The 14,883-nt window shown below is 36.0% G+C and overlaps 2 protein-coding genes across 5 annotated transcripts; both read left to right on the top strand.

Annotated features, from left to right (window-relative positions):
• The first annotated feature begins 1,764 nt into the window (after window positions 1-1,764).
• Window positions 1,765-3,607, top strand: LOC125205800 (29 kDa ribonucleoprotein A, chloroplastic-like). 4 transcript variants are annotated; one of them, XM_048104932.1, is made up of 5 exons: window positions 1,765-2,175; window positions 2,558-2,659; window positions 2,785-3,123; window positions 3,205-3,300; window positions 3,393-3,607. In XM_048104932.1, the coding sequence occupies exons 1-4, from the start codon at window positions 1,837-1,839 to the stop codon at window positions 3,253-3,255; spliced, it is 831 nt and encodes a 276-aa protein (XP_047960889.1). In that variant the 5' UTR covers window positions 1,765-1,836; the 3' UTR covers window positions 3,256-3,300; window positions 3,393-3,607. The 4 variants fall into 4 exon arrangements, with proteins under 4 accessions (XP_047960889.1, XP_047960885.1, XP_047960888.1 ...); XM_048104928.1 differs by having other exon boundaries at window positions 1,766-2,175; window positions 3,396-3,607; XM_048104931.1 differs by having other exon boundaries at window positions 1,766-2,175; window positions 3,381-3,607.
• Window positions 3,608-3,750: 143 nt separating this feature from the next.
• Window positions 3,751-6,935, top strand: LOC125205799 (protein CNGC15b-like). The gene is made up of 7 exons (XM_048104927.1): window positions 3,751-4,397; window positions 4,459-4,918; window positions 4,997-5,209; window positions 5,291-5,580; window positions 5,663-5,774; window positions 5,836-6,072; window positions 6,152-6,935. The coding sequence occupies exons 1-7, from the start codon at window positions 4,369-4,371 to the stop codon at window positions 6,791-6,793; spliced, it is 1,983 nt and encodes a 660-aa protein (XP_047960884.1). The 5' UTR covers window positions 3,751-4,368; the 3' UTR covers window positions 6,794-6,935.
• Window positions 6,936-14,883: the final 7,948 nt, after the last annotated feature.

The following is a 14,883-nucleotide window of genomic DNA, read 5'->3' as shown; positions in this document are numbered from 1 at the left end:
TTGGCTGTTTTGCTTTATTTGTTGTTTATTTTGGCAGCATTTTTGAGTTATTTACCAGAGAGATGGAAACTTGATGCTATGGAATACTGCTATGAATAAATCAATAGAAGTTGTTTGTATCAACACGAATTCTGGCTTTCTTGTTTGGACAGATGACTGATTATGCAGTTTGAATGCTGACCAATCTCAATTTCTATTTTACTTAAGGTTTATTTGCTGGTAAATACGGAACTTTCAATATTTTCTGATTTTTTACCTCAAACACGAATACACGAACTTTGGTTTTTTCTAATTCTATTTCAAAATAAAAAATCAAAACTAGTGACAAATTAGAATCTAGTCATTTGTAATCAAACCAGCATTGTTTTGATTTATTTAATTTTAAAAAATAATATTACATGTGATAATCTTCTTCCTCACCTATTGGCATGATTAGCTGTTGTATCAAGCACTGTAGTTTGCACTTGCCATCAGAAACTGCTTTCTTGTAAAAGCCTCAACGAGCGTAAATCGTTATTGCATTTTCTAGTATCAATGCAAATGAGTGCATCTCAGGAAATACACCACACAATGACGCAAATTGTCGTCAGTTTTGGATGCAGGAAAGTATCAATCCAAATGAAATGAGTGTATCTGAAAAGAAGACAAGTAGATGAAGAAGATGTAACTTTTTTATCTTCCTTCGTCCCATATGAGATGACCATCTTTTCTTTTTTATTTGTCCTAATTAAGACGATCACTTTTCAATTTTGAAAATAACATCTTCTCTCATCTCTCCTTATTAAAATATTTCAACTACCTTTTTCCTCTGTATTTTATTCCACCTAACAATACTTTCTAAAATCTCGTGTCACTCAAGAATGTGGCCATCTTGAGTAGGACACAGGGAGTACTTTTTAAATTTAATTAAATCAAAACTACAACATTATAAAAAAGGGATTAGGGTTTAGGTTTTTGGGTCCCTTTAGGAATATTGGTCTAAAATAACACTTTTTATTTTGTTTGTTGCTCCATTGCAATTTAGTTACCATATTCGAATTAACTTACGTGCATTTTTTTTTATCATACTTGACACTATTAAATCAACGTAATTTTCTACGAGGCTTTTCATCCTATTTTCCTCAAACTTAAAAACTTGTCTAAAATATCGTAAATGTTTCACGGTTGCCAACTTAGAACAATTTTTTAGCCAAAAATATCTTATTTGAGTTGCGTTGGAAAATAACAAGTAGAATATAAAGTTTGTACTAATATTTTAGACCAATTTTAAAAGTTACTTGAAAATACCACATTTAGGCCAAAGTTTATGATTTTAGGGACCAATATTCCTTATAAAAATTAAATTTGCCATATCTGTATTGATTTTTCAATTAGAAAAAAGAAAATACAAAAAATTTAAAGTTAATATCTTTACATTGAAATATTAAAATTAATAAAAAAAATTGAAAAAATCAAAATATTAATGAACTTTTATTTTATCAAACAAGATTCAAATAAGTTTACAAATAAGCTAAAATAGAGGGATGACACTCGGAAGCCCCTTTCCCTTTCCATTTCTAAAGGATAAACGGTCAAAAACACCATAACCTTATCTGGAACTATATTGAGATATTAAAGTGTTGATATTTTTGAAACTTAATTACATAAATTTAAATATCGAAAAAGAAATTAAATAGTAGGAGTAGTAGCAAGTTGCAAGTCTAGTTGAAGTAAATCGGTTAATATAGAGAGGGACGGCAAGTTGCATCAGGGTTGATATATAAAGCGAGGGTGTTTGCAGTTGTTAAAGAGGAGAAGCAAAAACCTTATCTCTACACTGCACAGTAGCAACTACCAATGGCCGCCTCTACCCATCTCTTATCCTTAACCCCACGCACCCTCTCCCTACACCTACACCACCACCACTCCTCCGTTCCTTCTCTCTTCACGCCCTCTTCCATCAAAGCCCTCCCAAAACTCCTTCTTGCCGTCACCAGCCGCGCTTCCATTTTCGCGCGGAACGTGGCTCTCTCGGAGGAGGGAACCCCCTACTTGGGCGGCGCTGAGGCTGAGACTGAGACTGAGGTGGAGGACACTCCGGATTTGAAGCTCTTTGTCGGGAATTTGCCCTTTAGTGTTGACAGTGCTGCGCTTGCCGACTTGTTTCAACAAGCTGGAGGTGTGGAGGAGGTTGAGGTCAGTTTCTCTCATTTTCTTTTTTTTATTTTTATTAATTATCACATCCAATATTACTAATTTTACCTCAATCATTTAAATCATTTTTTATGGAGTACATAATCCTACAATATTTTATACTAATAAATTTCAAATTTTTGCTTCAATAAACAGACAGTATATATGCAAAAGATAGGATTTTTACTGCAAAAATCAATGTGGGTTTTAGCGTAGAGGAGATTCTTTACTCGATTTTGGGGTTTGCAAGTCTTCAGATTTCGGACTCAAATTCTAAACTTGTTATGTTTTGTATTTTAGTTATAGTTTCCTGGTATTAATTAATAGTATCAAGAGAATAATAAAGCTATTGTAATTTGTTAACTTGAGTTGGGAGGTTTTTCAGGTTATCTATGACAAGGCTACGGGAAGAAGTCGGGGTTTTGCCTTCGTGGTGATGTCTTCGGTTGAGGAAGCTGAAGCTGCAGTTGAACAATTCAATGGATACGTAAGTTTTATGGCTCTTCTACATTCGATTGTTCACATTGTTTTGTTGTTGGTTTGTTCTCATTATCTATTCCTCGTGCACGTACAAAGCCTTGGTTTTCATCATTCTTTCTGATTCTCCTTTAGGAACTTGAGGGCAGAGCTTTGCGTGTAAACTCTGGACCACCACCACCTAAAAGGGAAAGCTCCTTTGGAGGACGGGAACGATCAAGCTATGGGAACTCCTCATTCGGAGCTCCCAGGGGGGGCCGTGAACGATTTGGTAATACCAACAAGATTTATGTGGGTAACCTTTCATGGGATGTGGACAACCTTGCTCTCGAGTCTGTGTTTAGCGAGCATGGAGATGTTCAGGAGGCTAGGGTGGTATATGATAGAGATAGTGGTAGATCCAGGGGTTTCGGGTTTGTTACCTACAGCTCGGCCGAAGAGGTCAACAGAGCTGTTGAGTCATTGGATGGCACAGTAAGTATATCCTAGTCTTTCTTGAATAGAGTCTTTCTTGATTTATTTAATTGACATATCCGCAAAATTTGTTCTTGGCAGGAACTGGAGGGTCGACCTATTCGAGTTAGTCCTGCTGAAGACCGTCGTTAAAATTTAAAAGATAAACAGTTTTGATCCCGCGAACTATCGATCATGGTATTACTTCTTACCTAGTCTTACATTTTTAACCATGTCATGTTTAGATGTGCCGCCAAATCTTTGCATCATAGCTTTAGTCATTTGTGAAGCAGAGTGTCGCACATGCTGTTTCGTGAAGTTGATATGAAGTGGAACTACACACTCAAGTTGCAACCAAGTATTCAGCTTCTGCATTGTTGCAACTAGTGTCTGCAATCGCCTGCGTGATTCATAATATGTAATCCACTAGTTATTTTGTTTTAACAATGAGCGCTTGTTGGCACTTGGCATTTTGGTTGGAATGAATTGTAATCTCATTTGTTTAGCTTTCTTGTTCTATTATGTTATTCAACTCCAACTCCTAATCGTTATTCACCTTCGATATGAATTTTCTTAAACCTTTGAAAACGTCAAGTGATTTGATAAACGAGCTGTCGTCCCTTTGTGCTTTGTAATTATATATATCAAGATGGACAATACATACAATATTGCACTTGTGTTCTTTCTTCAAGTTATGGAATTTTGTGCCTTCACTTTGGTTTAGATCGAAACAAAGATGAGCCTCAATTACTCAATGCACAAACGGATGTATACTATTACCGCGTTCTCTCTTTGGTTTAGGCTGAAACGTAATCTCTCAATATTAACGCTAATCGTAGGCACAGTCACTGAGTAACCGAAGCAGAGGCTCTGTAGATGGTAATAATGCTACGGTGAGATTCAGTGATCAAAGGATCTGCAGGAATGATAGCATTTACTTGATGGTTGCTAATCAAAACATAGGATTCCTTGTCTTGTTTGTATATGTTAAATTGCATAACTCAGATATTCTGGCTCTTGGTGTGTATTAGAGATGGTCAACTGAAATGTCATTGATTCGATACAAGAGAATCAACAACATTTTGTCATGTTTTGGAAATTAGTCTCAATCTCCTTTTTTGAATGCTTGATTTTGTTTTACTTGTTATACTCTCCTTCATTATATATATGCACTAGATGCTATATCTATATGTTGAGATTATATTTGGAAGCTGTCAGTGAAACTTTAGCGAGAGCGTATTTGATTCTTACTTCTCTTCAACAATCATGCGCAGCTCGGGCGCGAAATCTCTAAGGTATTCCAAATCTTGTTTTAGTGTGCAGTATGATCTGTTTCAAAAGATGAATATTGTTTAGATTTCAGGATGACATTGAAACCGGGCCCAGCAAGTACAATGGCGAGATGCAATGCAGCAAGAAGAAACTTTCGAGAGTATTCTCCGAGGACTACCAAATAGTGCAAAAGAAGATATTTGATCCGCGAGGAACTTTTCTAAGCGCATGGAATAAATATTTCCTAATCTCATGTCTCATATCCCTGTTTGTGGACCCTCTCTTCTTCTACTTGCCCAATGTCGAGGAAGAAGCCTGCATGAAAGCATCCATCCCCCTCGAGATAGCCCTCACACTCACTCGTTGCATCCTCGATGCATCTTATGTCATTCACATTTTTGTCCGGTTTAGAACGGCCTACACTGCCCCTTCCTCTCGCATATTTGGGAGGGGTGAGCTGGTTATCGACTCCTCAAAGATCGCTTCAAGATATCTTCGTAAAGACTTTTGGTTTGATTTACTAGCCGCTCTGCCTCTTCCACAGGTAGTAATATTTGATTAATTCCCCTCAAAAACTTTTCTTATTGGGTAGTAATATGTGATAACATATTGGTGTTCCTAGTTATTGATATGGGTTGTGATCCCATTCCTGAGAGGCTCAAATGTGATCGGTGCAAAACATGGGCTCCGTGTGACGATCATAGTTCAGTTTGTGTTGAGGCTATATCTTGTTTTCCCGCTGTCGTCTAAGATCATCACGACTGCTGGTGTGGTGGTGGAAGCAGCTTGGGCGGGTGCAGCTTTCAATCTCATGCTCTTTATGCTGGCAAGCCATGTAAGTTTTATACTACTCCACTAGCTTAGAGAAGAAGAGAGTGTTGAATATAGAGTTTGATGATTGTTGGATTTATTGCAGGTGATTGGTTCCCTTTGGTACCTGTTGTCGATCGAGAGGCAAGAAATGTGTTGGAAGAGCGTCTGCGATGCTCAGCCCAAGTGTCACTACTTGTATTTCGACTGCAAAACAGCCGGTGATCCTGAGAGAAGATGGTGGTTTGCATCCAGCAATATTACTGTAATGTGCGGTGCAGGCACCGAATTTTATGATTTTGGGATCTATGGCGACGCGCTGCTTCATCGAGTTGCCAAGTCGAGCTTCCTTAACAAATACTCCTACTGTTTTTGGTGGGGACTAAGAAATCTAAGGTATGCTCTCCTGTTTCATTCATCAGTCAATGAAACCTCAAACTTATCTTGGGATTTGATTGTATACTTGTACATTTCCCAGCTCTCTTGGACAGAATCTACTTACAACTAGTTATATAGGAGAGATAAATTTTGCCATAGCCATTGCCATTCTTGGATTGGTGCTCTTTGCATTGCTCATAGGCAATATGCAAGTAAGTTGATTCACTTTTATTAATCTTATTGTATGATCACTAAGTACTTATTGAACAACAGGCATACCTCCAATCTTCAACTGCGCGGTTGGAAGAGTGGAGGGTTAGACGGATCGACACTGAGAAATGGATGCATCATAGGCAACTCCCGCACGAGATGAAGCAGAGGGTGCGCAGTTATGATCTGTATAGATGGGTTACAACCCGAGGTGTCGATGAGGAAGCTATTCTCAAAGGTCTGCCCCCTGATCTCCGCCGTGACATCAAACACCATCTCTGCCTCGACCTCGTTCGCAGAGTCAGTTTTCCCTTCCTATCTATTTTATAACTAAGTGGTATCATTTTCTCTCCTGCTTTATTTCGTAACGAATAAACAGGTTGCCCTGTTCGAGGAGGTGGACGAGCTGAGCCTGGATGCGATATGCGAGAGGCTCAAGCCCATCCTGTGCACCCCAGGGACCTGCCTGGTCCGGGAGGGGGACCCTGTTGTGGAAATGCTCTTCATCCTCCGTGGGCGCCTTGACTCCTACACGACCAACGGGGGCAGGACCGGCTTTTTTAACTCTTGTCAATTAGGATCGGGAGAGTTTTGCGGGGAGGAGCTGCTGAGCTGGGGTCTGTGCAGGCGGCCGAACGTCCTCCTCCCAACGTCGACGCGAACGGTGAGGGCCATGACGGAGGTGGAGGCGTTCGCGCTGGGGGCGGACGATGTGAAGTTCGTGACGTCTCAGTTCAGGAAGCTGCACAACAAGCAGTTGAAGCATAAGTTTAGATTCCACTCGCAGCAGTGGAGGACGTGGGGCGCGTGCTTCATCCAGGCGGCCTGGTTTAGGTATAAGAGGAGGAAGGAGGTCGCGGCGCTCAAGGCCAGGGAGAGCTCGTTGCAGCCCGAATTCGCGGTTTATGCTTCATCCGTTCGGAGCTTGAGGAATGCCTCGCAGATGGAGATCATTACTGCCTTGATGGACAAGCCTGCTGACCCTGATTTTTCCAATGATGATACTCAAACACAAACTTAGAACAACAAATGACATGCAAATGTCCATGTTCAAATTCAAAATGGTTAGGGAAGATTGTGTCACACTAGTATTCACATATCAAATGAAAATTGTAATGAATCAGATTATTCACATGCTAGATTGAGCCATATTTTCCTCTATCTACTTACTTTCCATGATTAGTTCATAACTAATTTACATTAGAAATGACATAACTATTGCATCAGAAATGGCATAACTTAATGGAAGTTGTTGTGATATTAATCCACCATTCACTCAGAAATATTCTGCAATTTTATTTTTCACTTCTCTAAAGGCAAATTGAACATGAAGTCATGGATACTACCTACTGTGCAAAATAATAAGATAGAATTTGGTAGCAATGATAGTTTGGAAGTTGTATAATGTTAATGTTTGACCATTTAGAGACTGGATCTTTATTGATTACTTGATTGATTAATGATTATTAAGGAGGTTAGAATGAGTGTTAAGCAAGTACCCACCCACAAATTCCACTCATTAACTTTATCAGTGGTTGTTTCTTTTCCTTTTTTTTAAGTGATAGTCATATTTGTTATTGTTGTTTGGTCTTGATCAAGTTCAAACTTCTAAGTTGTTTAATATATATTGATCTTAATCATTCTATCAATAACTTTTGACTTGAAACACATGATTTTTCCTGCCATGTTATGCTTTATATATTCTCTTTTTTGTTCAGTTTGAAGATGTTATCATAATTTATTTTTGTTTTTTCCGTGATGATGTTGATATTTGTGTTAAAATAACGAAAGGTCTGTATCATTTTTAGAAATAACTTATAAACGGTTCCTTAACTATTTACGTATGTTTTAAAATTTGGGTCCTTGTTTACTTAAAGTTGTAGTGGGGCTTCATTCCTTTAGTTTCGCATTATTGACTCCTTAAAATTTTACATAACCTTCTAGCTTTAGATTTAATTGTGGTATGTTAAGGTCAACCAAATGAAAAGCTGAAGGCCACAATGAAAGCATAGTTCAAAGTTCTCTTACTTTATGCTCTTAACCTAACACACAAAATAAAATTACATAAAATCTCGTGCTGCTTAAAGAATGAGTCATCTTCTCTGGAATGGAGGGAATATTATTTTTATGGAGTTCATCCATAAATGCAATTATCTTGGCTAGAAGGGACATATAGATAAAAGTGGGGAATGAGACCCAAACCCGCTTTTGGCACGGGGAAGAGACTCTAAAGAACCTCTTTCCAAGGCTTTTCTCGTTGTCCAACTAAAAAAATAATTTGATTCAAGATTGAGAACATGAGAAGAAGGAAAATGAAGTGGGTACTTTGAGTGGAGAAGAAAACTCTTTACCTAGGCAAATGAACTCCTTGAGAACCTGCACCTTGCCGTGAATCGAGTCGAGTTGAGAAAAAACATGAGGGATGGGCGAGTGTGGTCACTCCAGATCTTTGATTTTCTCTGTATCTAATTAAGTTGTTGCTTTTTCTATTTTGGTTATTTGTGGTATAGCTTTTGACCGCTTGTCTCGGACCTTTGCTCGCCTCTTATCGGCTCGAGCCTTTTTTATTAATAAAAAAAATAAGGTATTATTCTTAGTTTAATCTCATTTGTATTGAGTTGTATTGGGCTAGATCAAGTATTCATAAAAGTTGGAACGAGCTACACCTATTTGGGCTATATCTAATTTAATTAAATCAACAATTTATTTTAAAACAAAACAGAATATTATAATCAAAATACAGTAGACCTTTCAATCCCAAAATTGCATATAATATGAGGATTTTTTAAATTTAATTGTTCCCGCATTGAAGATAAAAATAGCCGTTAATTTATTTAACTTTGATACCGACTCTTATTTAATTAAGGGACCATTGCCGCAAAAGTCATAAGCTTTTGTGATTTTCTGGTTTTTCCCATGAACTACAAATGTAGCACACAAAGTCATGAACTTATTAACCGTGTGCCGTTTTTGCATGTCAAGTATTCCGGCTATGGAGCGAGATGATGTGTTTTTTTAATTTGACGTGGCTATTGAGTGAGTGTTGACGTGTTAAAATGATTTTTTCACCCTAAACCCTCCCCCAAATTTACTCTAATTCACTCCCAATTCGGTCAAATCCCCAATTCACTACACTTTTCCATTACCCCAATTCGACACTTCTCCATTCTCCGGCGGCAACGACCATAATGGCGATGACGAGAACGGTGACGACGTGAAGAAAGACGACGTTTCTTCTCCCGTAAGACAAAAACGAGAACGGGTAGGGCTTCTCCAACAACTAGATGGCGACAAACCCGTAAGTGTCTACCCCTCTTTATTTCAAATATTCCGAGGTGTTTGTCCCCCCACATTAGGTTTTTTCATCGGTTTTGCCTAATGGTCCCCATGGGTTTAGGGTTTAACTATTCCTTGAAATTGTTGGTCCCCACTGTAAAGACTTCGAATTTCTGTCACATGGTCCCCATTTTCATTGTTTATCCTCATTTGCATCGTTTTATGACGTTTGTCACTTGCAAATGAGGACCATGTAGGGCTGGGGATTTATACCGAAATACCGGACTTACCGTACCGAAAATATCGATTTTTCGATATACCGTAGTTTTCGGTATGGTATGATACCGTACCGAAAGATTCGGTACGATAACGGTATTAGATTTCCTATACAATATATAATTTTATATAGAGGGAACATCTTTTTTGGTCCACGAACTTTGCCAAAGTATCATTTTAGATCCGTGAACTTTGAAAATATCATTTGAGGTCCATCAACTATGGATTAATATCATTTGAAGTACTTTTTTTACTATTTCCAAGTTTTTTGGACGAAGATACCCTCAATACCTTAAAGAGTATATATTTTTAATAAACTTATCATATACTCATATTTTTTATAAATATCTTTACAATATATTTTTGACGAATTTTCTACATATATTTTGACATTCAATATTATTACTTAATTTTGTAACATGCAAGTTAAATTGCTTCTTCAATTTTTTATACTATAGAATTTTAAAATTGAATAAAGAACTTTTCTTTAATAATAAAAAGTTGTATAGGATCTTTTCTTGCATGTCACAAAATTAAGTGATAATATTGAAGGTCTAATTATATTTAGAAAATTCATCAAAAATATATAGTAAAAATATTTATAAAAAATATGAGTATATGATAAGTTTATTAAAAATATATACCCTTAAAAATAATGAGGGTAATTTTGTCTAGAAAAACTTGGAAATAGTACAAAAGTACTTCAATTGATATTAACTCATAGTTGGCAGACCTCAAATGATATTTTCAAAGTTTACGGACCTAAAATGATACTTTGTCAAAGTTTGTGGACCAAAAATGATGTTCCCTCTTTTATATATACCTATATAGGGGAGTGCTAATATGCTAACTAACTTTTATATACTAAGATACTTCCATTATCTTCCGTTAGATACATAAATCTAATGTTCTACAATCTGCCATAGGGCTATCAAATCGTGCGTGTTGGGTCGTTATCGTGTCAACCCATTATCGACCCAACTCAATCGTGTCCCAACCCAACCCAACCCGAAATTATCGGGTTCTTATCGTGTCCCAACCCAACGGGTTCGTGCGTGTTATCGTGTACCCAAAAAAAAAGTCAACTCTCTATTAATGATAGTAAGTTAGCTTGACACGACACGATAACGACTAAAACATGATGTTATTATACGATTTAAACATGATATTACACGATAAAATAAAAAATTACCAATAAAATAATTATTTTCTTAATCAAAATAATAAAATTAAAGTATAATAATATTAAATCTATAAAATAAAATTAAATAATTAAAAAATATATATATTTTAATAAAATCTAAGCATAATATTTTCTTAAAAATCATAAAAAAATAATTAATATATTTTGATTAATAAAACTAAAGTATAATATTTTTTAATTAATTAAAATTAAAGTATAATATTTTTTTAATTAATTAAAATTAAATTATAATATTTTTAATCAACATAAATAACTAAAAATTAAAGTTTAATAATTTTTTAATTAATAAAAAATAAATTTTTTTTTCTTAACGTGTAACCTAAACCTGACCCAAACACGACCCGACCCAACCCAACCCATTATCTTCGTTTTCTTATTGTGTCGACCCAATAATGACCCAAATCTTGAACGTGTGTGTTCGTGTCGTGCTAATTTCGTGCGGATTCGTGTCGTGTTATCGTGTCGTATCAAAAATTGCAAGCCATAATCTGCCACATGGTAGATTAGAAACCGCCACATATAATATTTATATGCACTGAAGGGTATAAAAGTAATGTTATTTTAATTAGTTATAATGATATCCACGGCAGTTTCATATTTAAGAATGAGGTAAGTTTTGTATTTCATATATGTGATGTGAGGGGAGTGATCAATCGCTAACTCATCATTTAATTGCTAACTACAACTAATTTAAGGCCATAGGGTTTTAGAAAACGTGTGGTCTACAATTTGCCACGTGTAATTTTAGTTTTTATTAATAAAATAAAAAAAGATAAAAAATAGACGCCAAATTAGGGTTTTGCATAAAAATGTCAATATAGTGTTTCGAAAATATCAACGCAATGCTTTGAGAATATCAACACAATGCTTTAAGAATGTTAACCCATTGCTTATATTGACATTCTACATGTATTATATTGACATATTTTATATAGTATGTTGACATTCCTGCTTGTATGAAAAAAATAAAAAAATTCGACATTTTTTTCAAATTTTGACGTCGGAACATATGCATGTATGATATCGTTGGAATCCTTATGAAATTATCTTTAATTTGATATATGTTATATGAATTTAAAGTTTTGGGATTTCTTTTAAAAGTTAATTATAACTAAACATGTAGTTAATTGACATTAATACCCCTATTGATATTTTTTGGAATTAATCATATGGCTTTATTGACGTTTTTCGTTGATCGTATTGACATTTAGGGATTAATGATCTAAGCCCTTAATTTGAATATCTAATGGCTATTATTTAGTTGTAGTTAGCAATTGAGTTATGAGTTAACAATATAACACTCCCCTGTGATGTGATTACTAATTACACGCCATTATATTTTTATTAATAAGATAATTTTTTTGTTTTCCAATTTTTACGTTTGATAATATACCAGTTCCACAACTTATTTATTTCCTTTATGAAACAAAATATTGGTGATTCTCTTTCCTTAATTTATGTTGATTTTCTAATTTCCTCCCTTGTAATTTTACCCGAGATTTACTTACTGTTACAACACTGATATTGCATCATATGTCTTGGGTATTGCATTTTTACTTATACAATTTTTGCATATTACTCATAAATAACTTATTTTGAATGTGTTAATCCCCAGTTATATTGTCGTTTTAATTTCATACTACAATTATAACTCTCAGATTACACTATCAGGCTTTGGATATTGCATTTTATTCATATGAATTTTGCATATTATGTATGAATAACTTATTTTGAATGTGTTAATTTTTTAATGGCATTGGCATTTTTAATTTAATTTCATATGATTATAACTCCCGGATTGCATTATTATGCTTTGGATATTGCATTTTACTCATACGAATTTTGCATATTTTACATATGAATAACTTATTTTGAATGTGCTATTTTTCCACTAGCATTGTATATTGCATTATACTCGAGCAATATTTGCATATATTGCATGATCATTTCTCCTTTCATTGAAAATGACAACCATGGGAAACCAATCATATTACATAAATCATGTTTCCAACATCAATAGGTCCCTTCTTTCGCCCCCTCCTCAAAGTGGCTTGAGGCCGCAACTACCCTCCAAATCTTCGGAATTGAAATCATGTTCCTCCTCGGGCTCAGTCATCACCTTCCTTTTTTTTTGTAAGGATCACCTGCGGCAAGTCCCGATCCATCTCCTATAATACACACTCACAAATATAATAAATGATGGTGGGGTCCATCACTTATGTTTGTGAGTGTGTATTAGGAGATGGATCGGGATTTGCCGTAGGTGATCCTCTCCACCTTTTTTGCCCCATTACATTGCAAAACATACACAGAACTTCAAAAACATGCAATACATAATGCATTAGATTCAATAACTAATTGTAAGACATGCAAATATTTTGAAACGAACATGTATTGCACATAATTGAAATTTGAACATAATATGCAAAATTGGGCGTGTAGTATAAAACTTCACAAACATGGAATACATAATGAATTATTATGCAATCCATTACTATAAGACATGCAAATTTTCAAAAAGTAACACAAGCTGCACAAAATCGAATTGAATATGGAATACGGAGCATATTGTATAGAACTTCAAAAAAATGCAATATATAATGCATTAGTATACAATAACATATTGTACGACATGCAAATATTCCAAAGAGAAAATAAAATGCATATAAACATGGAATTTCATGAACATGCAATACGCAATGCATTAGTATGCAATAAATGAATGCAGAACATGCAAATTTTTTAGCAGGAAACATAAACTGCACATAATTGAACTCAAGAATAGAGAGAAGATCAGGCAATTATCATGCCCAATACCGAAACAGAACACTAAATCTCATAAATATTTAAGAGTCATGAATTGCACCTTTGAGAGAGAAAAAAAAACCAGAACCAACTCAGATTGATGACAAACTCATAGTTTAGGCTTGTTTTATGGGTGATTAGAGAGTACTTTTGATGGTTTAAGATGTAAAAAATACAGGGTTTTCACCACATATACACTAATTAGGTGAGTTAATGGGTTTGTCGTAGTTTTGTGATGAAAACGGGTTGAAACGAGCCGAAGCTGAATTTTGAGGAGTTCTCTAGAAGAAAAACCTACCGGGTGTTTCCCATTTCTCGGAAAACCCGGTCGGGTGTTTTGCAGAAGCTATGTGGACTCCAGAAGGAAAACCCGACCGGGTGTTTTCCATTTCTCGGAAAACCCGGTCGGGTGTTTTGCAGAAGTCGGGCTTCGGGAAGAAAACTCGGTTGGGTGTTTCGCCACTTACAAATCACCCGACCGGGTGTTTTGTATGCGTGCTCACTTAATCCTGATTTTCACTCCGAGTATAAAAGGGTTCTTACTCATTTTCGAACCCTAACTTCCCCCACTGTAAAATAGAGAGAGAAATCGAGAGATTCAAGAGGATTGAAGGCAAGGAGGCTTCCATCTTCAAGAGATTGAAGAAGAAAGATTCTCCCCAACATCAAGTCCACCTTAGGGAGTTCTATTTTCCATTTCTACTATGTTTTCCTTTGTTGCTTTTGTATTTTCTTTTATCTTAGCTTCCACTATGAGTAGCTAAGTCTTTATTAGGGATATTGGTGAAGTTTGTATGGAATCCATGAGTTAAACCTTGATTTATGCTTATCTATCTCTTTTGTGGTGGTTTTGTTGGTTATTGTGCTTTTTCATTGTCTAATTGCTTAGCTAACAATTGGATGTCTTGTTCTAATCATTGTCATTGAGAGATAATTGCCACCTCCACCTCCCTTAATCAAGACCAAACGGTCCCCTACAACAACAAATGGAGGATGGAGAAGGGAAGATGAGAGGAGGAAAGGAGAAGAGATGTACTCAAATAGAAATGATTAAATGTTAATATCCCAACGCCACCTATCACTTCGATCCAAGAGTGAATGCCATCACTTGAGTTGAAGACGACATTGATCCAATCTAGGAGCAACGTGAGCTTTCTGGGAAGGCCCACAGAGGATCCTAATATGCACTTAGCCAAATTCTGGGAGACTGCCAACACAACCAAGCTGAATGGGGTCTCAAGATAACAAGCTGTGCCATTCCCATTCTCATCGACGGATATGAGATTTGCTTGATAACCTTGAGCCGGCTCGTGCTGGTAAGTTGGGAAGACTTAATACAAAAAGTTCTTGGGAGGTTCTTTCCTCTTAGCTCACTTCAACCTACAAGCTTAGATTCTCATTTTAAAATGAAGAGCCAAATAGTCTATGTTTCCGAAGGAGAGACGAGCACTGCCAGTTGAAGAAGTTGTCCTAACCAATAAGCACTGGGGCCATCAAGTGTGAGCCTCTTTCTATAATGGATGCCTGAATTTATCAAAAGTCAACTAGAC

The sequence above is a fragment of the Salvia hispanica genome, chromosome 2 (assembly GCF_023119035.1).
Source record: "Salvia hispanica cultivar TCC Black 2014 chromosome 2, UniMelb_Shisp_WGS_1.0, whole genome shotgun sequence".
NCBI lineage: Eukaryota > Viridiplantae > Streptophyta > Magnoliopsida > Lamiales > Lamiaceae > Salvia > Salvia hispanica.
This window is presented reverse-complemented; position numbering and strand designations above follow the sequence as displayed.

Excerpts from the sequence above, each read along its gene's own strand:
- LOC125205799 (XM_048104927.1), top strand. The coding sequence starts at position 4,369 with ATGCGCAGCTCGGGCGCGAAATCTCTAAG. Across the intron at positions 4,398-4,458 it reads TCGGGCGCGAAATCTCTAAG|ATTTCAGGATGACATTGAAA; the intron begins GTATTCCAAATC and ends AATATTGTTTAG. Across the intron at positions 4,919-4,996 it reads CCGCTCTGCCTCTTCCACAG|TTATTGATATGGGTTGTGAT; the intron begins GTAGTAATATTT and ends TGGTGTTCCTAG.
- LOC125205800 (XM_048104932.1), top strand. The coding sequence starts at position 1,837 with ATGGCCGCCTCTACCCATCTCTTATCCTTAACCCCACGCACCCTCTCC. Across the intron at positions 2,176-2,557 it reads GAGGTGTGGAGGAGGTTGAG|GTTATCTATGACAAGGCTAC; the intron begins GTCAGTTTCTCT and ends GAGGTTTTTCAG. Across the intron at positions 2,660-2,784 it reads TTGAACAATTCAATGGATAC|GAACTTGAGGGCAGAGCTTT; the intron begins GTAAGTTTTATG and ends ATTCTCCTTTAG.